Source organism: Sesamum indicum, linkage group LG11 (genome assembly GCF_026168435.1).
Source record: "Sesamum indicum cultivar Baizhima isolate 11 linkage group LG11, ASM2616843v1, whole genome shotgun sequence".
NCBI lineage: Eukaryota > Viridiplantae > Streptophyta > Magnoliopsida > Lamiales > Pedaliaceae > Sesamum > Sesamum indicum.
The window spans coordinates 11096117-11122123 of NC_142667.1; the positions used below are offsets into that span (position 1 = coordinate 11096117).

Consider the following 26007-nt stretch of genomic DNA (forward strand, 5'->3'; position numbering starts at 1 on the left):
AAAGGGAATAGTCACATAGGCGGCTGCAATTTGCCTTTGTTCTTTACTTAAACATATCTTATAAACTTGTGGATTCAGTTTCTTGGGCAAATGGATCAGACTTATTTTGTCATTGTTATGTAACTTGCCTTCATTTTTTCATAAGAAATAGCAGTCATGGCCCCATGCACAGTAATAGCTTTACCTTTCAATTAAGCTACAAAATTTGATCTTTCTTGTTTCCTAGGACCTCAATAATTTCTAATGCTTGAATATTATAGTAACATTATCCCCATTGTCTTCAACATAAATATAAAAATCTGAAAATACAAGTAGATCTCAGTCTATTAATAAAAGAATTTCCACATGGAAATTATGAATAAACTATTTGTCTCCACCCATTCTTTGATTCTTCTTGAGGATATGAATCAAAAACTGCCTATTTGCAACCTGAACTGTTTTTTCTTGACTGAAATGAAATGTCAATGCTTTTATGCTGACTGGGTATAGGGTATACACTACTATTTGAGCAGCCCTCCAAGCCAATTGCTTTCGCTCAAATTCTTGAATTTCCAGTTGCCCTTAATTCTCTGGTGCTGATTGGAGCTTCTGGATTCAAGTTTCATCGAATTTTCAGTCAAGAATTTTGTTTTTGGTGTACTGTATATATGTCATCAGTCAGTAGGGATTGAGGGGCTGGATTGATCAGCAGATTTTACAGTAGTTTTTTTCCATGGAAAGTGAGATATCATTGAAAGAGAAGGGAGGAAACTTTGATGTTGTTGTGGAGATTCAGGGTCCGGGGTCCGAAGAAAATCCAGGGAAAGCTTCTGATTTTCAAGAAAATGGCGATTCTGAATCCATGGAGCAATTGACCAGAGTTCAAATGAACTTGTTCACCAGCACTTCTGCTCCTGCTCAGGTGAACATGACAAGTCAAAATCCAACTCCACCAGCACAGATAATCATTCCAAGTCAAATTCCAGCTCCTGTTACAGACCTCTCTGGGAAACCACCAACGGCACCTGCCATGAGGCGAAGAACTCTGACAAAATCAGCTTATTCTAAGCCTAAATCAAGAATTGTTGAGCCTCAATTGTCAACCAACTCGAAGCCAGCTGAGGAGAATGCTCAAACTACCCCTGCAAAGTCACCTGTTATCAGTTCACCAAGCATGGTTTCTCCTTCCTTAAAAGCTAATCCTAATAGCACTCCAAAAACGTCGGCCCCGATCACGCCAAAGACGCCTTTGATGGCGTCTGTTGGAGGAGACGATGATGGTGATGATGAAGATGATGATAAGGTGTACGAAACTGAAAACGTTAAGCTTGACCAGGTGAAGAGAGGTAAGAAAGTGAAAGTGATGGTTATCATTGAATGGACTGCATTTGTATGCATAATGGCTGTTCTTATTGCTAGTTTAACAGTTAACAAGTTAAAGGGTTTCTACATTTGGAGCTTGGAATTGTGGAAATGGTCTGTGCTGGTGTTGGTAATCTTTTGTGGTCGTCTGTTCACGGAATGGTTAACCAATGCACTTGTTTTCTTGATCGAAAGGAACTTTCTGCTCAAGAAGAAGGTTTTATATTTTGTGTTTGGCTTGAAAAAGAGTGTCCGCGTTGTCATTTGGTTGGCCCTGATTCTTCTGGCATGGGCTCTGCTGATCAACCGAGGGGTTAAAAGATCGGAGGAAACCTCTAGAGTTCTAAACTATATAACTAGAGGTATTGTATCTACTCTTGTTGGGGCAGTACTGTGGATGGTGAAGACTTTACTGGTCAAATTGGTAGCTTCATCTTTTCATGTTAGAACATACTTTGACAGGATTCAAGAATCCATATTTCATCAGTATATTCTTCAGGCCTTATCCGGGGCTCCAATTGTGGAAAGCGATGCTGCTTCTAGAATTAGCGGGCAATTGAGTTTCAACAAACTGAAAACAGGAAAGCAAGAGAAGAGCAGTGAGGTGATAAACATAGATAAACTTTACAAGATGAAACGGGAGAAGGTTTCCGCTTGGACCATGGGAGGGCTGATTAGAGTGATAAGGAATTCAGAACTGCCGACTATCTCTGAGGTACTTGATGAGAGTGTTGAGGAAGAATCTGAAGGGCCGAAAGTAATTACAAGTGAGGTTGAAGCAAGAGATGCTGCCAATAGAATATTTAGGAATGTTGCAAAGCATAACCACAAGTAAGAATGAAAAACTTAATTACTTTTCGAGTTGTCTTAGTCTTTCTTTGTTTGTTTAAGTTGACGTTGCTGCATGGACTAGGTACATTGATGAAGACGACCTCTTACGTTTCATGCCAAAAGAAGAAGTCGACAATGCTATTCCACTATTTGAAGGGGCCGCAGAGTCAAGACGTATTAAAAGATCAGCCTTCAGAAATTGGGTGGTAAGAACATGTTCTCTTTGCTTCTACCTTCAATTTTTTAACATTCGTCCCTTTGAAGTTTTATGAGATTTAGATTTACTTGTATGCAGGTGAAGGCCTATAATGAGAGAAAATGCCTAGCAGTGTCACTGAACGATGCCAAAACAGCAATAGAGGAACTAAACAAGATTGCTTCAGCATTCGTACTGCTTGTGATAGTTATACTATGGTTACTTCTGATGGAAATAACAACCACCAAAGTTTTGGTCTTCATTTCATCACAACTTTTACTTGTCGTCTTTATGTTTGGAAACACTGCTAAAATGATTTTTGAAGCCATCATATTCGTATTTGTGGTGCACCCGTTTGATGTTGGTGATCGATGTGTTGTTGATGGCGTGCAGGTAATTTATTGTTGCCCGTCAAACACCTTTTCTTCTGTTTAATCTTCTCCATTTATCTTAATTCTTGGAAACTTTGCAGATGGTAGTGGATGAGATGAATATTCTGAGCACAATCTTTCTGAAAGCCGACAATGAAAAGGTGTGCTATCCTAATGCAGTTTTGGCTACCAAACCGATCAGCAACTTTAACCGAAGCCCAGAGATGGGCGATGCTGTGGAGTTCGCTGTTGATTTTAACACTTCAGTTGAGAGCATCGCTGCTTTGAAAGCCAAAATAAAAGCGTAAGTTTTCTCAAACTTCTTATGCTTTGAAGTGTGAAAAGAAGGAGCATGTATGCCTGTTACGCAACTATTATGAATACTGATTCCTTTACCTGACCTTTGAATTTAAAAGTAATCAAATAGAGGATCTTGGGATCTCTTAAGACAAAGAATCAAGTTTATGTTTATTCAAAAACTGGTTAATCAACGGCGAAGAACTTAGGTGAATCTACTTTGTGTAGGAATCCTCGCAAGAAGCTTGATGTCCTGGGAACTGATAGTCTTGCCAAACTTTCTGCTGTAACTTATGGATGGGATACTTCTCCTGAGGTCTGTCAATCGACATTAATCTTATCGGAAACCTTAGACAACTCCTCTCTCCTCGTTCAGCCCCTATTATCCGATATGTTCTCATCATCAAGGCCGCACTTTCACTACAACATGATTCTTTTTCTTGATTGTCCGTGCTATCCTTCAAATTCTCATTCATTTCTGAAGAAAAACAAGATTAGGACAAAAAGACAGATATCACTAACTGCCCATCATGACCAAGCTAAAGGAATGTCTTTGTTCATATATTATGAGTACAATGTTGTTGTTTTTCTCCTGTTATTGCAAATGGTTTTTGATTTCGTCGAGATTGTAACGGTTTGTGCATCTAATTTTCAGATACTTGGAGAGTAAGCCTCAGCACTGGAGTCCCAACCACAGCGTGCAGATCAAGGAAATCGTGGATGTGAACAAGATGATAATGGCCCTCTACGTATCTCACACCATAAATTTCCAGAACGCTGGAGAGAAGGGCAACCGTAGATCTGATCTAGTGTTTGAACTCAAGAAAATATTTGAGGAGCTCGGCATTAAATACCGTCTTCTCCCTCAGGAAGTGCAGATCAATTATGTTGGGGAAGCAATGCCGATGCCTGGTACTGTTGCACGGTGATGAAATTTTGCTTGGGAGTGTAATTCTTTCTTTCTTTTGCGTAGTGGGGTTACTAGTTGTCTCTTTCCTTGGAGATCTGCAAGTCCTTTTTGATAATGTTTTCACCTCACAAAAGCAACAAAGTGACAGTCTGAAACTATCCAAACTTCATCAACATTTAGGCTAAATTCTATTTTACCCCTGTATTTTGTTAAATTAGCAAAAAAGCCCCTTGTGTTTTGAAAATAAGTAAAAAAAAACTAATCATATTTTCAAAACCCCAACAAAGAAAAACCCCTTTCTGTTACAAATTAACGGAGAGTGGTGTAGACATGCGATGCGGGTGGTACGCTTGACTGTAAACTTAAAGTTGACGCAGCCTCATACCACCAGTTTAAGCTTGAATGATTTGATCGAGCACCCGTAGAAGTGTATGTATTATGGATTGGGCCAATATAGGTCATTTTTTGTTCCAATTCAATATTTGCAGTTTTTAAAAAATTTACCCAAAATTCAGTATGTCAATCATCAAAACCACATTTGCAGTCTAATTGGGCCGGAGTGATTTTTACGATTTTCAGTATAGAATCTTTAACATAAACAATTAAGAAAAATCGATGATTAATCTCATATTTACCCTCTTTTATTATCTCCAATCAGAGAAGCATGGCGTCTTTATTTTCATACATCACATTATAAATTTTTTTGCAATTAATAAAATTTCGATCACAACTATCGATGAAAAAGAAGAAAGATAGAGATCACCTCAACCTTTTAGATTTTACTTTAACATAAAATCTGAATAAAAAGTAAATCAAAACACAAAATTTTGTATTGTTCAAAGTAGTAACATTTTCTCTATAATAATGGACTTACTAAACACATGTTCAAATACAATACAAGAGAGGTTAGAATATGAAAATTGGGTGTAGATTTGTTGCTATCTTGATAAGCTTACTTGATTTTTTTCTCCCTCAAAAATCAAAATACACCTCATTATATAACAACATCAAATACAAGTGCATGAAGTACAGAATATACCCAAAAAAAGATTTGATCGCCCCATTTTCATCGTCCCCTCAGTAGAGCTTTCTCGGCAGTGTCCATCTCTTCCAAGATTCTTTGCTTTCTCTTTGCTGGGATTGGAGCTGTGGGTCCAAAGCTGATGTAGTGGCCGGAAACAGCGTTGAGCGCTGAGTACATGTCCCGGAAGGAGGCCCGGCCTAAGAGGGTTTTCTCCCTCCGGTACTTAGCCACCCAAGAGTTGGATGTTTCTCTAAGCTCCGCCACTGCAGTGGCGACGTTCGGGTCATTCTTGTCCAAGGTGATGGTAGTTCTGACCTTGTTGATCACCTCCTCTGTCTCCTTTACGTATTCCTCGTCGGAAGCTGCCAATGCTGAGGAAACAGGTGATAAGGATAGGGTGAGGGCTGATAGGGAGAGAAAATCACGGCGGCTTGGGAGGAGTGAGACTGCGGATGCAGTGGTGGAGGTGGCGGTGGCGACAGTAACTTTTGATCTGACGGGTATGAAGGGTTTCGAGGTGGTGGTGGTGGTGGTGGGGGTGATCAGTGTTGGGGAAGCCATTGGGTGGGTGGGTGAGTGGATGTGTGGAGAGAAAGAGTGCTGTAGTTTTTGTGAGGGAAGTGAAAAATATGATTTGGTCTATTGCCACGTTGGCTTATCATCTTATCTTGTATTTGTAGTTTATGGATGAGGTTGGATGTTTCTTGATTCCTTCTTATATAATTATGATATGATATGGTGTTTCTATTTAACAAAAAAAAAAAAAGAAAAAGGGCACCCAAAATTGTCTTAGATTGGGAATATCATATGGTTGTTTGTCCGAAATGTTGTACATTGTGGTAGTAGCAAAGTGATAACCTTATCACCACAACCAAGTGAGAAGCTGCCACGTTGGACAAATCTTGAGATACCCTCGATTCTCCACCTCTCGTTCCTTCCCTCTCTCAACACCCCACCATCCAATCCCCTCCAAATACACTCCTATCCCCAAGACCAAGAGCATATTCATTTAACAGCAAGAACAAGCATCAACTTGCCTGAGTGAGCGGCTGTTGAGAGAGCAGACACAGAAAGGAATGGCTTCCACTTCTGCAGTATCCATGGCATTGCCGTTGGCCCGTGCTGGCCAAAAGAGGCAACCAAGTGCCGATGCCTTCCTCAAGCCGTTACCCGTCAGGCCATCCAAGGTTGTGTCGAAGCCAGTTGGGAAGTTTGAAGTCAAGGCCTCGTTGAAGGAGAAGGTCGTCACTGGATTGACAGCCGCCGCATTGACGGCTTCCATGGTCGTCCCCGACGTGGCTGAGGCGGCCGTCTCTCCGTCTCTGAAGAACTTCTTGCTCAGCATCGCGGCCGGAGGTGTTGTGCTGACAGCCATTGTTGGAGCTGTGATTGGTGTGGCCAACTTTGATCCTGTCAAGCGGAGCTGAGAAGATTTGCTTTTTGTGTTCGATGTGTTTCCATATGTGTATCTATGAAATTTGTCAATGTCATCATCATTACTTTTGGTGAAAAAAGAGTAATTGTTGTTTCTCTTAGCTTTAATTCTTATTTCTTATAGAAACCTGTTCGTGATATAGATCAATTACAAACTCGCAGTTGCCACCCCAATTTACCAATCTATTCTTGGCACCCGCAGTAAGATAAAATAAAAAGACGACTTTCGGATAAGAAATTTTTTTCTTTTTATTAGGAGGAATTCATCAACTTAAGTGATGCAACTTAACATACACCAACATCTACAGCAAAACAAATGCCTGCTCAAAATTTCTTCATCAACCAACGGAACACATGAAGAACTGCTTTTGGCTCGTCTCACAGCAGAAGTGAAGAAGATTATGACATTATTCTGGAAATTGAATCGAATACACCCACAGGACAGCTCAATTGGAGTTTAACATGTGATGAATTACATGTGTGATTGCCGTATACAGATGTTTTAAGTATACGATAAATGAGAAAAATTCCCTAATATCAAACTTAAACTGGTGTTTCAATGCTAGGGGTTAATATCTTCCTAGAAAAATATTACAGAAAACAACAAACACTTGAGTTGTTGTTCTATTTCTCAACGCAATTGAAACTTTGGGATCATGTCAAACAGAAATCTACTTTCTTCAGAATAGTTCACCTTCTCTGCCTTCACAACTGTGATTTTCACCCTCTGTTCATCACCATAAATCTCCTCTTTGATTTTAAGCCTAAGGAGAAACTCCGTAAAAAGACAATTCCGAATAATTTCAGTAAATTTGACATCATTTTCAGCTTCATATTTTAACAGGTATAAGTCCTTGGCTGAGCAACCCAATATCTCTTCACCAGTTTCCTGAAAAGCAGTCACCCATGTCAACCCAGTATGATCCTGAACCTGGACTTGAACTAGGTATCTGTAATCACACTCTTCAAATTCTTGATTACACCTATCACATAGCCATCTAGAGTTCCCTGACTTAGTCACTTTCTTGTTACACTGCCTGTCACCGATCATCAACGGGCAAGCTGTGTAGCAGAAATTGTCTGTTTTAATGAAAGATATGGTTGCCTTAACTGTGATCCAGTCCGGCTTGTCGGACCTCCCAAGCCCTTCATCTTTTATCTGTGCCAAAGTCTTGCGTGTTTCATTCTTTGATCCACCAGGCATAACTTCTCTAGATATGGAATGAGAAGCAATCTCTTTTCCACCGTGCTCAAACCAGTCTCTTAAGCTGTTAGCCTCGGAACAGTCTGGATTTATGAATAACTGAGTCGCGGAGATGGTACTGACAGACTTCCCAGTGAAGTCATTAACCTTTCCAGCTTTGATAGCTAAAATGGGAAAGTTACCAGTTTCTACCATTTCCTGCAACTGCTGTCCTTCCCTGTTGCAAAATTCTCCCCATAATGTCAGCTCAACACTAAGCCCAGATTGATCCTTCAAGTTCAGAATTCTCCTTTGTGTTTCCATTCCATTCTTTCTCAAGATAGGAACAGAAGGATTTACAGTTACTACAACACCAATTACATCCAGTATAGAATTGCTTTCGGTATGTTGAATTTCACTAATAGGTCTAAATGAAAACTGTTGCCTTGGTATTGAAGCATCTTCATCTGGAAAAAGATCCACTGATGATGCCGTTTCCAAAAATATTTCCCACTCATTCTTCAGATGGTTGAAATTCTTCTGGGCAGGTTTCAAGCTACCCTTAGATATCACATAGACTTTCCCAACTTCAATAGTATCATAAAAACGGTCAACTACGGCATTGAAGCATGTTGCCCGGATTTCCCCTCCATCTGAGTCTAGGAGATCAAAGGAGAATACTTTCCCATCTCCTCTTGCATTGTTGTACCGTCGAAGATCTCCTTTTGCTGTCACTCGTGCCTTGATGGCCCATCGACCTTGATAAGGATTCAGAGCAGCAATAGGGATAATCCGTGCTGGGGCCTCATTCCTCATGATTGCCCCATGATTTTTATAATTTGGAGGAGGTTGGTATGATGGCTGTACAGTGGGACGGAAACTCTGAGTGTTGCTGCCTTGATTCTGGAAACCTGAAGTTTTTACATGGCTAAAGCTTGCGAGTGCTGAAGTTTGCACACCAACATTATTATTTTTTATTGATGTTGGTCGTCCAGAAGGCATATCAGGTGCTGGCTTTTGAGGCACTGAATCAGCTTCGGAGAACATTTTTGGGTTGCCAATTACATCACAGTCAGGAATAATTGTTTCCATGTTTAGTACCACAATGATCCTGCAAACACAATTCGCAGTTATTAAGTTCCCAGCCTATAAAGCTTGGGAATATATGCCACCAATCAGTTTGATGGTGTTGGATTTAAGATTTAGGTGTTGGAAGTCCCGCTTTCACTTTAATATCGACTGTTTTATCCTAAAATTTGTTCAGTTGCGTTCAGCAGCATGGAAATGAGCTTAGCAAAAGACTCCAATTCAAACTCATAGCAGTAGGCCGAATTGATGACACCAAAAGCACCCAACACCTATCAGCTTGACTAACCAACCAGACTTCTCGTTAGTTCCATGATTTAGTTTTCTGAGAAGACAAATAAGCTAATAATTATTGACGAAGACCCTCATCGTGTTAATATTATCAAGAATAAACCAAACTTGATGGATAAGAATGAGCCAGAATTGCATATATGAGCATAGCCTACAAAAAATGTGACTGAAATGCTTTTGGGAAAGGTGGACAACTTACTCTCATTGTGAAGTATTTAAAGCCACCAATACTCAACTCATTCATATTCAACCATTTACTGAAGAGGTTTTTATATCGACACAAGAATCATTGGCTGCTCGATCTGATCTTACGACTACCACTATGCAAACAAGCACCACTACTTTTGGAGCGCACACCTCGTAGTTGCATTCCAACCTTATGACTGCAGATCTACTCGGGTAATATTTTTGTTGAGCATGTCATTCAATCCGGTAAGTCAACTTTCTCTCTGTCTCCACACTCAAAGTTTGCAAATCGGTAAACATCAAACGAACACATCTAGAACACATTGTGCTTTAAGTGTGGTCTTTTATCTCAATCATACTGCTCCAATATTTTGTATAGTTGAAATATGAGGTATAATATATCATATCTATAAGCATCATGTGATCTAATTTCTGTTTTTACTCCTTATTGCTGTCCAAATCTCATAAATGACTTCTTTCACACTGTTTACGCATACAAAAACCAACTGAAAAAATCAAGGTTTTCAATATAGATACTCATTCTTATACAAAACGAACTGGAAACGGTAAACAAACTAGAACCAAAGAGCTACCATCAAACTTCTACCTAAATGCAGCTAAGCTTAAAAAGAAGAAAGACCAGAATCACTAAGTCAATTACCAGGCCAGCTAACCACAGCTCAATATCAATCTGTTCCGCGCACAAACAGACAAGCTCAGATGAACTCGTAATTCCTCATCCATAAATAAAATCCTCCAAAACTCTTAAATAAATAGAAAAACCACAGATCATGTACAAAATATATAGAAGCACAGGAGTTGGACACCGGAACAGCTTATACAAAATTACACTAGGTGATTAAAGAATATCAAGGGATCGGAGCGAAGAACTTACTTGCGGTTTTGGACAGTGCTGCAGATGTAATCGATGAGCTGGATGACCGATCCCTTGCGGACTCCGCCGGTCTTCACCCGATCATTGAGCTGAGTGGCGAGCATGGCGTGCTGAGTTGCCACGGAATCGGAGAGGAGGAGGCGGTAGCGCTCCTGCGTGGAGCCAATGAGCTTGATGTCCAACACCTGCACCAGTGGCTTCGAATTAACGTCGCCGCCGTTTATCGCCGATATGGCGTTCGCCGTCAGATTCACCGGCATTGCTTGCTGATTAAAGTGGAAAACCCTAAGAATCGGAAAATGAAAACTGAATTATGAAGTCGGAAGTCGGAAGCGGAAATCGAGGAAGAATTTCGGAAATTGAGAAAGAGATGAAGGCGTGGGCGGTTCTTCATTTCACATATATTGGAGGGCAATTTGGGGAGACGAGCGTTGATGAAATGGCGGGGAGAAACCGACCCACTCTTTCTATTTCAGGACATGGAATACAATTTTTATAATTTATTTATTTATTTTTGTTTATGCTATTAGGAAAATTGTTTGCTCTAATTTCACCCCTCATTACATAATTAATTTTTAAAAAATAATTATGATGTATGGATTAAAATTTCATGATTATAATTACATAAATAGAAAAAAATATAGTTAAATTATTCAAAATCTTAATTCATTATTTAAAGAAGAAATTTGAAAATTATTTATGACTAATTAAGTAAAAAGAATAATGATAATGGGATTAAAAGTTATGAATAATAAATTTAATCAAAATGTGACTTTAATAAAATTTAATTCTTAAGCGATTATTGAAAAAATATCAGCCAATTCAAATATCATAAAAAAATATATTTGGTTTGGATAGCTGAATCACAATCTTAAGAGGAATACTTAAATTTTCAGTATAGACATAAGAAAAAACAAATACGATAATTTTGTTATGTAATATGATTCCTTTTTATAATAAAAGAATTTATTTGACATTTAGTGATAATTGTGATCATTAATACAAATATGTACTTTAATAAACATAGAAGCAAATGGATAAAGCAAAAGGAGTATTGGAAAGAGAAAAACAAAAGGAGTTAAAGAAATGGAGAGAAATGAGATTATTAAAGTTGGAAGGCAAGAAGGGGTAAAGAAATTAACCTTTCACCTAATTGTTTTACCCCTGATTAGTTACATGGGGGAATATTTAGTTTGCATTTTTAATAAAAGCAATGATTACATGACTATATAAATATTTTAATGGACTAAGTCCAAGTCAGTTTGCCCAAAATCAAATTGACTCGATAGAAAGTGAGTTAGTCTGGTTTAGATCCAATCCAATTGAGTAAATCTCGAGAATTAATATTTGGGGCAACCCAGCCTAGTAGCGCAAGACACGTGGTCTTGACCATTTTTTCTTTTCAATAATGCGAGTTTTTGTTTTATTCTTTTAAATTGACTATTCTAATAAATTTGTTATACTTTTAACATTTTAAGAAAGATATAATCTTTGTTGTTCTACTCCTAAATTTTTTATAGGTAAATTCATTAGTAGTCTTCATTTATTTTAAGTCATTTTGAATTTGTTATTATCTAATATATTATCATAAGCTTAGAAAAATAAAATAAAATACCAAAAAAATAACACATCCAATGGTTTAAGCCTGGGCTGGCTTGGTGGGAGGCCTCAACTGGGCCTTATGCATTCGGTCAATACTTAAAAATGATTAATAATTATAAATAAATTAGAACAAAACCCACGTAGATTGTACGTAAATTCTCACTTCAAGTTACACAAAAACCCAAAGATCCGGTGAAAGCATGCAGATTCGTTACTCATTAGGAAAATGTCAAGAATTTTCATTTTGAAACATTAGTAATAATAATTTTAGATTATTATTAATTTTATGACAATATGATGATATAAGACCACAAAAATCACCCAACCCCTGAAGGCGGAATTTAAAAAATTGTTGGCCTAAAATTGGACTGCTATACGTGAAACACTGAAACCAGATCAGCAGAGCCTTCGGCTTATCTTATTATCACATTTTCTGATCTGTTTTCTAAACCAAAAATGGATGAGTACATAAACATATTTTTAGCTTTCGAATCCTGTCGTTCCCTTATAAATCTGGAATGCAAGATTAATTGCAATAGAACAAACAGAAAAAAGATCACTAGAATAAATAGTTCAACAAAAATTCTGCTGTCACAGATTGAAAATTGGAGAAAGACTTGTGTCTACTGTTCTCATCTGTCAAAAAGATTGCTAAGAACGAATGTAAATGCGCACGAGTAACAAATATCAGGTGTTGATGCCCTCTACGCTTGCACCTCAACTTCAGCCGGTACCATGGTTGGCCTGATAAACTCTTCTTCCTTTGGAGGATGAATTGTGACTAGATCTGGAAGAGGAGTAGTCGGACCTTGCTTTCCTTTTGGATCCCAGTCGAGCATAATCTTAACCTTGATGCCAAGCACTCCCTGAGCAAGTGCACAAATCAGAATATAAAAAAGAACCCATAAAAGAGAGCTAATTATGGCGTCCAACAAGATCAGTAGTAACTCAGCTAGAAACATCAGGAAAGGAGCATACCTGTCTGAGTAGCACATGTCTGACAGCAGAATCGATGTATTCCTTCACTGGCTGACCAGAAGAGATCATATATCCATCCTTGAACTTCATGGACTTAGCACGCTGAGCCCTCAGCTTTCCACTAACTATCACCTGAGGCCCACATGGAATACATGAATTTAGACAAGCAGCACAACTAAAAGAAACCAAAAGGGCTAAAGTCAAGGAACAGCTGTTACCTCGCAACCCTTCGCTCCACTCTCCATAACAAATCGCAAAACACCATAGCATGCCCTGAGGTGAGAAAAAAAGAATCAACACAAATCCACTTTTAATAAATGAGCCATACAACAAAATCAAAAGTTCCAGTTCATCTTCATCATCTAGATTAGACAATTTCACAAAATCAAGTAAATTATTCCGACATAGAAATTGAACAATGTTAGTTGGAACTCCTTAAATTTTGGTTTTACAGACAACTCAAGATATTGAAGTTGAAAATTGTAACTTTCAACCCGAGCACTGAGCAATAGTTTTCAAGCCAAAGCAACTAGTTATAAACAAAATACAGCAACATGAAAAACAGAGTGCACCTCAAGATGATCAAAGCATGGAGGAAGACGTTTTTATAGTCATCATCTGACAAGGACACCAATTTTGCTTTATGGATGACATAGTATACACTTCAAGATTACTAGGCCGATAAATTAAGCTTGTTATATACTTAACAAAGTATTAATTACTACACCCAGTTTCTCCCGCTTATAAACAAGAGTGTCGATGGACACTAGCGCATCATGTATAAATGATCACAAAAGTCAAAAATAACAAGGACAAAGAATACCCAATCAAAAGAACAGATCAAGTGCGCATTCTACATAAACTTGCAAATTCACATGCAGTGTACAAAACAATTCCCTAGAAGCATGCCCTAGAAACTCGGTTATTGCAGCTATTTCCCCCGATAAACATGAACCTAAAATAGCCTACATTGCCTTAGATAGCAAATAATAAGAGCAATTAGGAGTGGATAGTAGATACAGTTTAAGACATCCTTCCAGAAAGATTCAACAGTCACTATTCTATTCCAAAATACAGGCCTGGAATATAACATAATAATCATGTCTCTTCTCCAACAATACAGCATGAAAATCAGTAATTTTCATGACAATTACAGATGGATCAAGACAATTTTTTTAGTCATCATCCGACACAAAAATTGGTATTGAAACACCAAAATTGCTTTGTGGATGACATAGCAGCAACAATTAGACTCACGCAGAAACCAGCCCACATATCAATAGCCAGCTAGACAGCTTAATTCCAGTAGGTAATAATACACCTAAATCTCTACAATCCCTTGTCTCAGTTATACTTGATGGCATCAGTCCATGAACAAAGATCAGCAGAGGTATACACCTAGATCCACTTAGTGACATTTTTATAGTCGAAATAAACGTTTCTTTTTTTATTAATTCTTTCTTGGTTTCTTTCATTATTGTAAAATGATTTATCAATAATTTTTTTGGTTGATTCAAGAAAAAGTTCTATATTCATTCTGGGAATATTAATGATTAGATAAAAATATATTTGTGTAGCTCAATGAAAAATTAAAAAAAAGGGTACTGTAGAGATTAATCAAGCATTTCTTCTTTTTAATATTTGCCATTTTTCAAATCTTTTGGCATTATAACTTGTTCTGTTAGGACCAAGATTAGTGAAACAAAGAATAAGGCAACAGGAAGAAAATTATTTACCATAAGATGTACCAAATAAACATAGAATACCAAATAAATTATTTTTAAGCAAGAAATAATGAAGCAACAAAATCAAGTGAATCCATTACCGCCTGACGGCAAGGCCACCAAGGAGTTTGTATCTGAGGGATTCGGCCTGGGCAATGGCGCAAAGCCCCCTGTTGTTAACCTTCTCAGCATACAATTCAACACTGTTCTCAGGAAACTTGAACCTCTTCTGCACCACCGAAGTTAGCTCCCTAATCCTCCTTCCCTTCTCCCCTATAGTAATAAAGCCAACCGAATCCAATCAAAATTACAACAAGCGATAAATAAATAAACACATGATTTCATATATTGAGCAGAAAAACAACACAGTAAACCTAGAATGATCAGATTTTGCCAAATTAGTCAACCAACTCATCAGAAAATAAAAATCAGATCATATAAAGCAAAAAAATCGACAGACAAAACGACTAAGATATACCAAGAACGTTCTGGGTGCGCGTTGCGCGGATGATGATCTCAGTCCTCATGGGAGTAACCCTAACCTCTACCCCAGAGTATCCATCCTCCGCCAGTTCACGCATCAATAACTCGTTCAACTCCGCAAAGAACACTCCATCAGCCACAAACTGTTACACATCAATTCATCCAAAATTACGAAAAACAAAAATCAAACATCAACAGCGGTACACATACAACGCGCTTATAAGAATCATGAATAAATCACAAAAGCAAAAAACCTTTCGCTTCTTGCTCATCTGAGTCGCCATTGTCGTGTGCACGGGAATGGGGAGATCTGAGATTAAGTGTTCCGCGCGACAAATGCAAACCCTAGATGGATTAGGGTTTAGAGTTTGTGAGAAGATTTATATTGGTTGAATAGGCTTTGAGCTATTGGGCTCTTGGACTCAATTAGGGCTGGGCCTTATAAAATGGGCCAACTCTGCTTCGTTAGAAACATAAAAGCCCAAAAACAGTATGTTTATTTGAGGTTGGGCTTGGGCTTGTGGGACAGCCATAATGTCCTCGCTTTCCATCAACGTCTGACCTTGAGTTTGGATTGATGAATTTAAAACAAAAACTTTAATATTTATATAAAAAATATATTAAATTTATTTGGATAAATTCATATCATAAAAATAAAATAAATTATTTCAATTTTATTTTATGATAAATTACAATGAATTCCCCTAAAATTTGGCATAATTACAGATACTCCATTATTGTTTAGAAAATTATCAATACTTTTCTAATTTTAAAGTCCCAACAACTAGCTTGATCTGTCAGTTTCCATTAGGTTTCCATCCCTGTGGACTATATATTATAATTTTAATTATTTTTTAAAAAAATTAAAATTATTTTATGGACTAATTTTTTTACAATTTTTAAAAAAAATTCATTTACATATTCGACTTTTTATAATTTTCAAAAAAAAAAAATTCAATACAAAAAAAGTACAACAATGACAAAATTGATAATTCTAAGTCTCCACCCACATATTACATAATTTTATCGAAGGTATGGTGATTCTCAAACAGTAATGTGGTATTTATAATTATATCAAAATTCAAGATAGTATATTTCTAACATGCGGGGGCAAAGGATCTTTAATTAATTAAATGTTTTGTTCCCCTATACTACCTAGTTGTTTATCGTATCTTCACTTTTTATACGAATACTACTTATTTTTTAATCTGCTACTGTTTTTAATTCTTTTTATAAAACTCATTTTTTAAAAGTAAGAATTTTCGCAAACACTCTCTCAATCATTAAATAAATGGGAATTCGTGTTATTTATTGATAACATTGGGATTAAATTCAAAATAGATTTGCCAAAATCTGGGACCCAACTTATTAAAGTTTTGTGGGCATAAGATCTAAACCTAGACTTGTACTCGAGGTGGATTAGTTGGACTAATTTTATAATTCGAAAATACTAAATTAATTTTTTTAAATACAATTCTAAAAATAATATAGCTTCGACTTTCCAATACGATAAAATAATATTTTTAACAAATAACTAATTATTTATAAAATGCATGTTTACATTTTAATTAGGGTATATTATAATAAGTTCTACTGAAATTTGTTATAATTATAATTATTTTTTTGTTGTTTTACAAATTACAAATATTTTCTATTGTGTTATATGATCGTTAATTTTAAGGAGTATTTATATTTTTTAAAATAATAAAAAATATTATAATTATGATAAATTTCAAAAAAATTCGATTAATTCACCCTATCATTATTGAAGAAAGGACACGCATATTCTTTACTTTCATTTATTGGAAAGTAAACTATGTTTTATTGTATATTTTATTACAATGCATTCATAATGGGCTCTTTCATATAGACAACCTCACTGGACTAACTAATGGACTCTTCTCTCACAATGGCCCAAACTTTCACTATATTTTTGCATTGGTTTTAATCCATGAGAAATATTTTTAGTTACATTCACAAAAATTATATTCAGTAATTATTGTATGGTCGTAGTCAATTGTTATTTATTTAATTTTTTATTTTTAACTATGATAATTAATTATAATTAAATGTTGTATATATCGCGTGAAACAATATGGATCGTGGAACAAGTGTTTTACATCAATTACAAATGAGAAGTATGAACGATTATAAGTCTCAAATCTTTTTTTTTTTTTTTTTTTTGTGTTTTCAACTTGTCGCATTTTTAGAATAAAATTGTAATGCTTATGCAAAGTCGCAATATCCAATACCTCGCACAATGAGACATTCGATCAGTAGATAGAGATGCATGATTTGAAAATCTACTCTTATAGAAGAATTTCGGCAAATTAAGAAATAATTATACTTACATCCCTGATTTGTGATTTATTTATACAAACCACGAAAACCACCACTGACAACTAAAATATAGGGATAATTTGTGTAATAATATTAACACTTTTTAGATGTGTATGCGTAATTTTCTAAAAGGTATAAATAATTTATATAAATAATATTGACGTTTTTTGTGCATACATACATATTTTTTTTATAAAAATAAATAAATTATAAATCAGACTGTATAGCTAACTATCCCAATTAAAAATCCAAATTTGAATTGCGATGGCTGAATTTGGTTTTAATAAGACTTCAAGTACGTTGGGTTGTGGATAAGGATTGTGTGGTGAAGTAATATATTGAAATAAGTGAGGCAATATCATATTGTTATTTAGTAGCATGATTCTTTTACTACATTGACGTTAAATACTTAAATATTTTATCTTTATAGAAAAAATATAATATAGAATATTTATTGCACTTAATTAAACTCTATGTGCATGATGATCAATCTATAAATAAAAAAGATATTCGGACAACCATAACATCTCGGGATGTTGACAACTTTTATTATCAATGTTGAAATTTTTTATGCTTTTCTTATAATTGAAAAGACTTGAATAATTTTCGAACACCCTTATAAATTTAGGAGCACAATAAAATATTATGTAAAACTTTGTATAAATTATATATTTTGAAGTGATTGTAGCTAGTTACTAGAAACTATAAACAAACACATGAAGATATATATATATATATATATATGTATGTATGTATGTATTTGGGTTGAGGTTTTGGATACTATACGAGGTCCTCAACAAGAGATGGAGTCCATGATTGGAGATCTGATCCATCACTAGACTTTTGTTGAGGAGTATTGAGTTGACCTGAAAATAGCAATACGGTAGGCTTATTGGGGTGATCCTGACTAAAACTCTTCAATACATATTAGATGGGTTTAGAAATAAATCAAATGACGTCGAAGAGTTAGATCATATTATCAATGTATATTTAGTCAAAAGCACGTGTCCACATTTGATACATAGAGTGTTTTTTATGATCAATAATTGGCAAACTAAGTCATTCGATCTGGTCCCGTTATGTCTCAGACCTTCGTCTTGTAAGAGAAGGAACAAGTATGCAGAATCATAGGAAAACTTTAGAAAAAAGAAAGATATAAAAGAAGAAACGCTAAAAATACTTATAACTAAATCATTCATAGATTCGTATTCCTCGTGAACGATTTTGACGAGCCTTTGCTGTCATAGGGATGGGTCAAATACATGCCGCACACAATGTTCTATGCACAGGATGTACATATGAATGATACGTAAACCTTAACTTTAAAAAATAAATATATATGTCAATCATTTACATACCCAGTGTACTGCTCACCAAGTTTAGCATCTGCAAAACACGTAAAAATGTTACGATACTTCTCCAAAATTTAACCAATTTATTGCTAAATTAACATAAATGCCCAAGTTTTAAAATTTGACTACCAAACTACCCTTATAATATAAAAATCCAACCAACCCTTAGACAATAATAGCAAGTTTCACAAAATGGTCATGAATGAGGCCCCCAACAACAAGAATGATTTAAGAATAAGTGTGATGAGATCACAAATTAATCATTATGTCACAATAATTAATTTAATTAAAAAGACTTAATTATAAGATGATGGGCACATAATCACAATTATAATTAATTAGCATGAGATAAGATGATGGAATTATATATAATTAATTTTGATATCCAAGACAAAGGCATCTGGATCCAACTATTGATGTAGGAACTTAAAGAATCATAATATCATATGATAGATTTTTGGTTCCTTTGAAACCCTATTTGCTGGAACTTGAAGAAACAAAAAGGAAAGGCTAATGGGAACTCAAAAAGTAGATTCCCACTTCACATGTAATGTTATGTGTTTTTTTTATTGCATGTTTATGTAGTTGTCTTGGCTTCCCATCTGTCCTAACTCATCTTATTTCCTCATTCTTTTTATTGTAATAGCAACTAGAGCACACTTCATCCTTGTATATAATTTAATTTTTTTATTATAAAAATAAAGTAATTATCTGATCGCAACTGATAAAACAAATTAAGTTGAAATGAATATAAATAAGTTATTAATAATAGGCTTCGGATGGTTCATGGGATTATACAGGATATGATCTGTTATCATGCGTAATCCGTTGTTTGACAAGCGCTCGGTATATCAAACCACGAGATATGTGATTATGGATTCCACCTCTAAGGTGGGATCGATCCACGACCCTATTTATTTTGCTATATAGGATTAATTTGTTTGATGACCAAAATGCCGTTCGTCTTTTTACTAGAAGACAAAAGCTGTTAATTGAAGTGGATATAAATTGATCGGTATCAACATATATATTTTAAATATATAATATCTTGTAATATTATATTTTATATCTTATATTGTTATTCCTCATTGTTGTGTTAACAATTTTAAGCCTATAGAACGCAAACACATTTCATATATATTTTACTGCAAAAATTAATTTATGTTTATGCATTAACAAATAATATTTTCTAAGTAAATAACAAATCAAATATAAGAGAATGGAAATAAATTGAACTTTTAAATATCTAAATTTTCACCAATAGAAATTAAATAAAAAATTAAAGGCAATAAAAAGTGAACTATACAATTCTTATTTGCGGGTAGCAAAGTGGATCTTGTTGGCACTACTGCTCTATAAAGTTTTTTGTGATCATTTATGTTAATAGAAACCCCAACAACAAGTGAGCTCTTAAAAGGTACGTGTCCTTAGGCTCTACCTTTAATCAGGTTTTATTATCCAATCGGGAACTAAAATGATTCGAAATAGAAAGCGAGAGCTTGGTCGAGAAATAAGCTAGAAGCTGACATCTTAAGAAAACAAAGAATTGTTGAGCTATCTGATCAGTACTGTCCTAACTGAAAGGAATAATAGAATAGTTGGTCTACTGATCCTATTCCTATCTGAACTTTGAACTTTGAGTTAGCAGTTAGCAACTAACAGTTAGGAGTTCTGAGTTATTCAGCAATATCCCACACCTCAAATGATATGTTACCACAAAGGCTCACCAACAAGGATACACCTTCCATTGGACAAAGCATGCAGGTATCTAATTCCCCGCTTTTCGACTAATATGGCATATTGTGTTTCCGCTCCCGCAGGATATTGATGATGCGGCGTACAATTGGATGAACCATACATCGTAAAATTCGACATTCCAAGAAGTTTGGGGATATACAAACCATGCTCCAACCGCTTCCCTACTTCTCTCATCTACTTCTATAAATATAAATCTAGATAGATTAAGGGAGGTAATTTTACTTTGAACTTTACACTTTGACTCTCACACACACATACAGTTCACTTATATGTGTTTCTCTATCGACCTCACTGTTTCTACTGTATTCGACACGTTTGTTACACATCTCACCATCAATTTTGTTAATTCTCATATCTTTTCCTAGTTTTCGTACTTTGTTTTTCATCTTAAAATAATTACTGATTTAAACATCATAACGTTGGCCTCTATTTTCAAATTAATCCGCCGTCAATTTTATAATACACTGAAAATCCTTTAATTTCTTTTTATACTATTGTATGTCGGTAAACATAAAAAATTAAGTAATCAAATTAGATGGTTATTTGAAGAAAAGAATAGATATAATTAAGGGCATTTTAGACAGGCCACGTATTGTCAACTACTGTAGTTACTTTAGAAATCTTCATCCTGATAAATAGTACAACGTATATTTTATTACCTTAGCCCAAAGCCAATCGAACTGAATTATATATTGATAATAGCATATCATTTTTTTTTTCACTTAAATTATATTCGAGTGTGCTAAATTAACTCTTTTTCTTGTACTATTACTTTTTCATTTTGTTTTAATATGTTCACATCATCACATGATTCACATTTAAGACACGAGTACTGAGTTGCAAGAATTTGTACACGACACGACAATTGTAGATACATAAGAAAATAGTTGTGGTTGATTTTTTCACAATATATGCGTAATTAATTGTCTGTATAATGATAATTATGAAATTACCTCACTATTATTGACTTAAGGGTATATTACAACGAACTTTTATGAAGTTTGTTATAATTATAAATATCATCTTATTATTTGAAAAATTACAAAAAATATTCTAAAATTAACGGTCAGCTAATAAATATCATCTCGTGGCAGCCCATTGTAGGGGGTATTTATTAGACGATCGTTAATCTCAAAGTATTATAATTTTTTAAATAATGTGGGAGTATTATAATTATGATAAGAGTCCGTTATAATTTATTCTTAATTTAAATAATTTTGAGGTTTGATTATAAGAAGAGATGTGATTGATTGGTGGTGATATAAATATAAGTACAAGGTGGAATTAGAGGTGAATTCTTGGAGCCACTTATTAGATTCAAGAAAATAATGATGGTGGGTGGGAGGAGAAAGGTACTTGCGTATATCAATAATAGAATGATGATTTCCCCCATCTTTTTTGGCGTTTTCAAATTTTAAGACGGGCGAAGAATCTTATATCATATTTTATAATATATTATGTAATTTTATTTTTAAATTATAGTTTAATTTTATTTTATATTTTTTAATTATTAATTATGTGTAACATAAAAGTGTGACACAAAATTGATATGGGAGTGGGTGGGGTGGGGTGGGGGGGATTTGGGAATAAGGGCAAAAAAGCATCATATCATGTTGTTGAAGTAGGAAATGTGAAAGCAACAAACAACATAATTCAAAAATCTTACACTATAAAACAATCCATATTTTAGCAATCACCTATGTTGTGGTCCCTTTTCCTTTGTCCTAAGATCAGCAAAGTAGGAACCAATTTAGAGGGTCCCACCCACCTCTTCTCTTCTCTTCAATCAATGAGAGAGAGAGAGAGAGAGATTGGAAACAAGCGTTAGGAGCATGATCAAAAGGAAGCCAGTCACCAAGGCCATTAATAGCAATAGCAAACACATACTAGAAAATAAAGAAAAATAATAATGGACAAAAGTAGAAATCAAGAAATTAAATAGGAAAGGTATTCATAAAGGAAAAAAGGTTCTTAGAATCAAATTTCACATCATAAAAATTTATAGTAATTATTGTATAATTGATTATTTTTATTAAATTGTACATCAATTACATGGCAAGTGTAATACATTTATGCTGTAATTAGCCTAAATTTCACCAAATTCAGATTATAACAATAATTCTACACACAAAAAAAGGGGGGTGGGGAAGGGGGGGAAGGAAAAGGAGAAAAGAACCTAAGTAGGGAAAGGGATAAGGATGTAGTGAACAAGTTCAGTTCCGTCCCAAAAAAATGACTCTTTTGGGGCCCTTGTCAAGCTGTTGGGATTCACTGTTCACATATATCAATCTGTCTCTTGGAGCACTAATGCTTTGTTTTCTTCTCTTCGCCATCCATTACATCATTTAATAAAATAAAAAAATATAAAAACTATTAAAAATATTAGATATATATTTTCATTCGTAAAATTTAAAATCATGATTTTTTTTAATTTTTAAGTATCAAACTTACCAATCAAGAAAGACTGCATAAACAAAATTGTAGTGGGTTTCTGAACTACATACTTAGCAGTTGGTAAATGTGCGTCATTCCATCTTTTTTGTCGACTTACATAGTATATTAAAAAATAATCTCTTAAGTAATAATCATATAAGAAATTTATTATATTTGGAGTACGACCGACTCGTGATGATGATCGAAGTTGAAACATTTCAATTTTTCTTGATAATATATATAAAATGGGATCCAAGAGATTATGATTGGATGAAGGAAAAAACAAAAAACATAAACAAAAGAAGAGGAGAAAAAATGGTCAAAAAACCATCATCATCATAGCAGCATCATCTTCTCTTATCTCAGATTCTGTTCCTGTGGTGGAATGTGATTGGGAACTAAAAAGAATTATCTAAAAAAGCTGCTTTCCTTCAATTATTTTCAGAGCATCTTTGCACCGTATCATTGTGTTTATCCCCAAAACTAGAAGGAAACCTCTCTCTCTCTCTCTCTCTCTCTCTCTCTCTCTCTCTCAGTTTTGATGAACAAGTTTCAAAAAAGGAACAAAAAGAGCTTCCTCCAAAAGTAGTGCAAGAAAGAAACACCATTTTGAAAAAGAGAATAATGATCAAACTCAAACACAAGAACAAAAGAAAGCCAAAAGCCCACAACAGTTTCTGTGTTAGGTCTCATGAGAATCAAACATAAATGGGGCCAATTCATGAGGGTATTGGATCTATCAACTGACAACCCCTCAAATCCACACAAACCTTTACTACAAAGGAACTTGATGTGTGTGTGTGAGAGAGAGAGAGAAAGAGAGAGAGAGAGAGATTCTTGATTCAATTAGATCAGAGGTACAGAGTTACAACAAAGGAGCAGCAGCAGTTCTTGAAGCTACAATTATTTTTCCTCATGGGAAATTTCAGGTGAGTAATCAGGCACTAAAGAACAACTTTCACTAGTGGGGTGGAGTGGGGGGAGGAACTGATGAGTTACAAATTACACAATCTAAAATACATGTTTTTATACTACCTTGCTGGAGATACTTGTTGTGGCACAAACTTGTTTTCCACCATGCAAAGAATCAAGAACAGGAAGAACTAAAAGCCCATCATCCATCATCCATCCATCCTGCCCCTTTCCCTCATTATCCAGGCCTATGCCTCTTGTGGCCAGCTTTCCCATAAGCACCACCACTTGAATCCCCCTCAGATGAAGCATCCATGGACTTGGTGAAAGAAGTTGAAAGATCAGCATATAGATCAACAACCCTTCGGATATTGTTGTTCAGCTCTCTGATCAGACCAACATTTCTGCTCAAATTGTCAGGAATCTTGGACTCATGGTTCTGATTGATCTCATTGATCAACAGCCTGTTCTGGTCCAGTATGTTCTGGACTTGAACAAAGCTCTTCTGGAAACTCTGCAACACCTTCCCATCCATCTGTGTGCCATTACCAAGGCCTGAAAATGTGTCCCCCTCCATGTAAGAATGGGATCCCCAATCAAATAAAGAGCAGTGCTGCTGCACAAGAGAGCAAGTGTGTGAAAAACCCCACCTCCAAACAGAGACAAGAAACATAAAGTATGAGGAGATTAATGATTGTGAGGTAAAAGGAACATAAACAACAAGAGACAATCCTATAGTGTCTTTTTTTATTGGTTTTTAAAGATGCCCATCATCATATCTTCTCATCTGTACTTGCTTATATTAGCAAAAAGCCCAGACAAAACATGATAAGGTTTTGAATTGTTTAAAGACAATTTGAGCATAAGACACAAAGGTCTGAACTTGATATCATGCCACCCCACTCACACAACCCCTTGTTTTCACAAAGGGATCAACCAAGCAACATGACATGTAAGAATAATACTATTATTATGACTGGATATTATTGTCATCATGGTAATTATAATAGTTACTGGTAATAAGCATTTTGATAACTAGCTAGTTCAATTATTATTATATGAGGGATGATGAGATGAAATGAGAAAAAAGCAGATCCTGTTTCCACAAAAAGGAACCTTTTTACAATGTACTCAGAAACACCCTCTTAAAGGTTAAGCTCAGAATTTCAAAAGAAGAATCTCAAGACCCAAAAAACCAGTCAATGATGGCAACAACACTCATAAACCAATCTTGAAGGACTTATGAACAATGACCAATTTTTCTTTCTTTCCCTTTTTTTTTTTAAGAAAAAAGAAGAAACTGTATACTAAAAAAAAGAAAGGATTACAGAAATAGCAGAGAGTCAATGAAGCAATTCTTGAGACAATTGATGCAGTTGTAGTTTCTGAAAAGGAGAAAAAGGATTAACCATTTATGGCATCAAATGGGGATTTTTTACATTAAATATCTGTAAGAAAAAAGCAGAAAACGAGGACGGAATGGGGAATTCAAATGTTGGAACCGTACGACAAAAGATTTGCAGTTGCAGTGAGGAGGGGCATATAATCGAACAAATTCCTTAAATAGAAACAAAGATAGAAGAGAAATAAAACCATTTGGTCCTGACCCATTAAAGAAAAACAGTGAATCAAAGCCATGACGATGCTCCTAAAGATCGGAAACAAGAAAGAATTCAACTCCCCAACTCTTTCCGTACAATTCCATACACATCACTCTCCTCACACACACACCCCGACCCGGAACGAAGAACAGAAATGGAGTATAACACATAGAACACGTAGAGTAAAGTTCAAAGCAGAACCCAGAAAAAAACCCAGGAGCTGAAAACAAATAATTTAAACAAAAAACAGCTTTTCAGAGCGAAAAACAAGAGAATTCTCTCTCAAAAAGGAGGGCCTCGAGAAGATAAAGAAATGACTACTGTGATTACACACACACATATGAGTTTCACGTACCTTGAGGAACTGGGAACATTATTTATGGTGGAGAGAAAGAGAGGACATAGATTGAAGGAAGTTGGAAAGATCAGCGATAAATCGAATCTCTGAAGAGAGAGAGAGAGAGAGAGAGAGAGAGAGAGAGAATATGTGAGATTTGACAGTCACGCTGAACCCACCCTCAGAGTTGTGTCTAAATGCTATTATATCTTTCTTCTCCTATTTACTCTCCTCTACTCGTGTTTCTCCACCTGTCTTTTTATTTCTTTATTACCAATTTAATGACTTTGTGTTAAATTGCAGTTTGCCCCCTGCACTCTCAGGTATTAATAATCACCCCCTAAACTATTCACATACATTTACCCTCTTCAATCACATTTTATTTTTTTTAATGGTTACAGAAATACGAAAGCAGGGATCGCAACCTACAAACCTGTCAGAA

General features: G+C 35.3%; 6 protein-coding genes across 11 annotated transcripts; 2 read left to right on the forward strand and 4 right to left on the reverse strand.

The window, feature by feature from the left end:
• Window positions 1-305: 305 nt before the first annotated feature.
• LOC105173826 (mechanosensitive ion channel protein 10) lies at window positions 306-4142 on the forward strand. 2 transcript variants are annotated; one of them, XM_020697917.2, is made up of 6 exons: window positions 306-2172; window positions 2255-2378; window positions 2468-2761; window positions 2841-3043; window positions 3265-3352; window positions 3692-3849. In XM_020697917.2, the coding sequence occupies exons 1-6, from the start codon at window positions 713-715 to the stop codon at window positions 3704-3706; spliced, it is 2184 nt and encodes a 727-aa protein (XP_020553576.1). In that variant the 5' UTR covers window positions 306-712; the 3' UTR covers window positions 3707-3849. The 2 variants fall into 2 exon arrangements, with proteins under 2 accessions (XP_020553576.1, XP_020553575.1); XM_020697916.2 differs by lacking the exon at window positions 3265-3352 and having other exon boundaries at window positions 310-2172; window positions 3692-4142.
• Window positions 4143-4771: 629 nt separating this feature from the next.
• On the reverse strand, window positions 4772-5714 carry PSB27 (photosystem II family protein). Its single transcript, XM_011095497.3, has one exon. The coding sequence runs from the start codon at window positions 5529-5531 to the stop codon at window positions 5013-5015; it is 519 nt and encodes a 172-aa protein (XP_011093799.1). The 5' UTR covers window positions 5532-5714; the 3' UTR covers window positions 4772-5012.
• Window positions 5715-5906: 192 nt separating this feature from the next.
• On the forward strand, window positions 5907-6505 carry LOC110012835 (uncharacterized). The gene has a single exon (XM_020697918.2). It carries the CDS (start codon window positions 6047-6049, stop codon window positions 6395-6397), a length of 351 nt encoding a protein of 116 aa, XP_020553577.1. The 5' UTR covers window positions 5907-6046; the 3' UTR covers window positions 6398-6505.
• A 289-nt stretch (window positions 6506-6794) lies between these two features.
• RPA1A (replication protein A 1A) lies at window positions 6795-10504 on the reverse strand. 2 transcript variants are annotated; one of them, XM_011095498.3, is made up of 2 exons: window positions 10046-10504; window positions 6795-8698 (listed from the first exon to the last, which is right to left on the reverse strand). In XM_011095498.3, the coding sequence occupies exons 1-2, from the start codon at window positions 10303-10305 to the stop codon at window positions 7036-7038; spliced, it is 1923 nt and encodes a 640-aa protein (XP_011093800.2). In that variant the 5' UTR covers window positions 10306-10504; the 3' UTR covers window positions 6795-7035. The 2 variants fall into 2 exon arrangements, with proteins under 2 accessions (XP_011093800.2, XP_011093801.2); XM_011095499.3 differs by having other exon boundaries at window positions 6795-8998; window positions 10046-10184.
• Window positions 10505-12190: 1686 nt separating this feature from the next.
• Window positions 12191-15223, reverse strand: LOC105173662 (small ribosomal subunit protein uS3x). Its single transcript, XM_011095501.3, has 6 exons — window positions 15087-15223; window positions 14828-14975; window positions 14451-14622; window positions 12844-12898; window positions 12626-12757; window positions 12191-12513 (listed from the first exon to the last, which is right to left on the reverse strand). Exons 1-6 carry the CDS (start codon window positions 15114-15116, stop codon window positions 12352-12354), a joined length of 699 nt encoding a protein of 232 aa, XP_011093803.1. The 5' UTR covers window positions 15117-15223; the 3' UTR covers window positions 12191-12351.
• An 8306-nt stretch (window positions 15224-23529) lies between these two features.
• ELF4-L3 (ELF4-like 3) lies at window positions 23530-25754 on the reverse strand. 4 transcript variants are annotated; one of them, XM_011095503.3, is made up of 2 exons: window positions 25584-25754; window positions 23530-24240 (listed from the first exon to the last, which is right to left on the reverse strand). In XM_011095503.3, exon 2 carries the CDS (start codon window positions 24202-24204, stop codon window positions 23866-23868), a length of 339 nt encoding a protein of 112 aa, XP_011093805.1. In that variant the 5' UTR covers window positions 24205-24240; window positions 25584-25754; the 3' UTR covers window positions 23530-23865. The 4 variants fall into 4 exon arrangements, with proteins under 4 accessions (XP_011093805.1, XP_011093804.1, XP_020553692.1 ...); XM_011095502.3 differs by having other exon boundaries at window positions 23530-24243; XM_020698033.2 differs by lacking the exon at window positions 25584-25754 and adding an exon at window positions 25235-25576.
• Between the last annotated feature and the right edge of the window lie 253 nt (window positions 25755-26007).

Excerpts from the sequence above, each read along its gene's own strand:
- PSB27 (XM_011095497.3), bottom strand. The coding sequence starts at position 5,531 with ATGGCTTCCCCAACACTGATCACCCCCACCACCACCACCACCACCTCG.
- LOC110012835 (XM_020697918.2), top strand. The coding sequence starts at position 6,047 with ATGGCTTCCACTTCTGCAGTATCCATGGCATTGCCGTTGGCCCGTGCT.
- ELF4-L3 (XM_011095503.3), bottom strand. The coding sequence starts at position 24,204 with ATGGAGGGGGACACATTTTCAGGCCTTGGTAATGGCACACAGATGGAT.
- RPA1A (XM_011095498.3), bottom strand. The coding sequence starts at position 10,305 with ATGCCGGTGAATCTGACGGCGAACGCCATATCGGCGATAAACGGCGGC. Across the intron at positions 8,699-10,045 it reads AGCACTGTCCAAAACCGCAA|GATCATTGTGGTACTAAACA; the intron begins GTAAGTTCTTCG and ends TTGTGTTTGCAG.
- LOC105173826 (XM_020697916.2), top strand. The coding sequence starts at position 713 with ATGGAAAGTGAGATATCATTGAAAGAGAAGGGAGGAAACTTTGATGTT. Across the intron at positions 2,762-2,840 it reads GTGTTGTTGATGGCGTGCAG|ATGGTAGTGGATGAGATGAA; the intron begins GTAATTTATTGT and ends GAAACTTTGCAG. Across the intron at positions 3,044-3,691 it reads TTGAAAGCCAAAATAAAAGC|ATACTTGGAGAGTAAGCCTC; the intron begins GTAAGTTTTCTC and ends TCTAATTTTCAG.
- LOC105173662 (XM_011095501.3), bottom strand. The coding sequence starts at position 15,116 with ATGGCGACTCAGATGAGCAAGAAGCGAAAG. Across the intron at positions 12,899-14,450 it reads GGTGGCCTTGCCGTCAGGCG|GGCATGCTATGGTGTTTTGC; the intron begins GTAATGGATTCA and ends TTCTCACCTCAG. Across the intron at positions 12,758-12,843 it reads GTGGAGCGAAGGGTTGCGAG|GTGATAGTTAGTGGAAAGCT; the intron begins GTAACAGCTGTT and ends TGTGGGCCTCAG.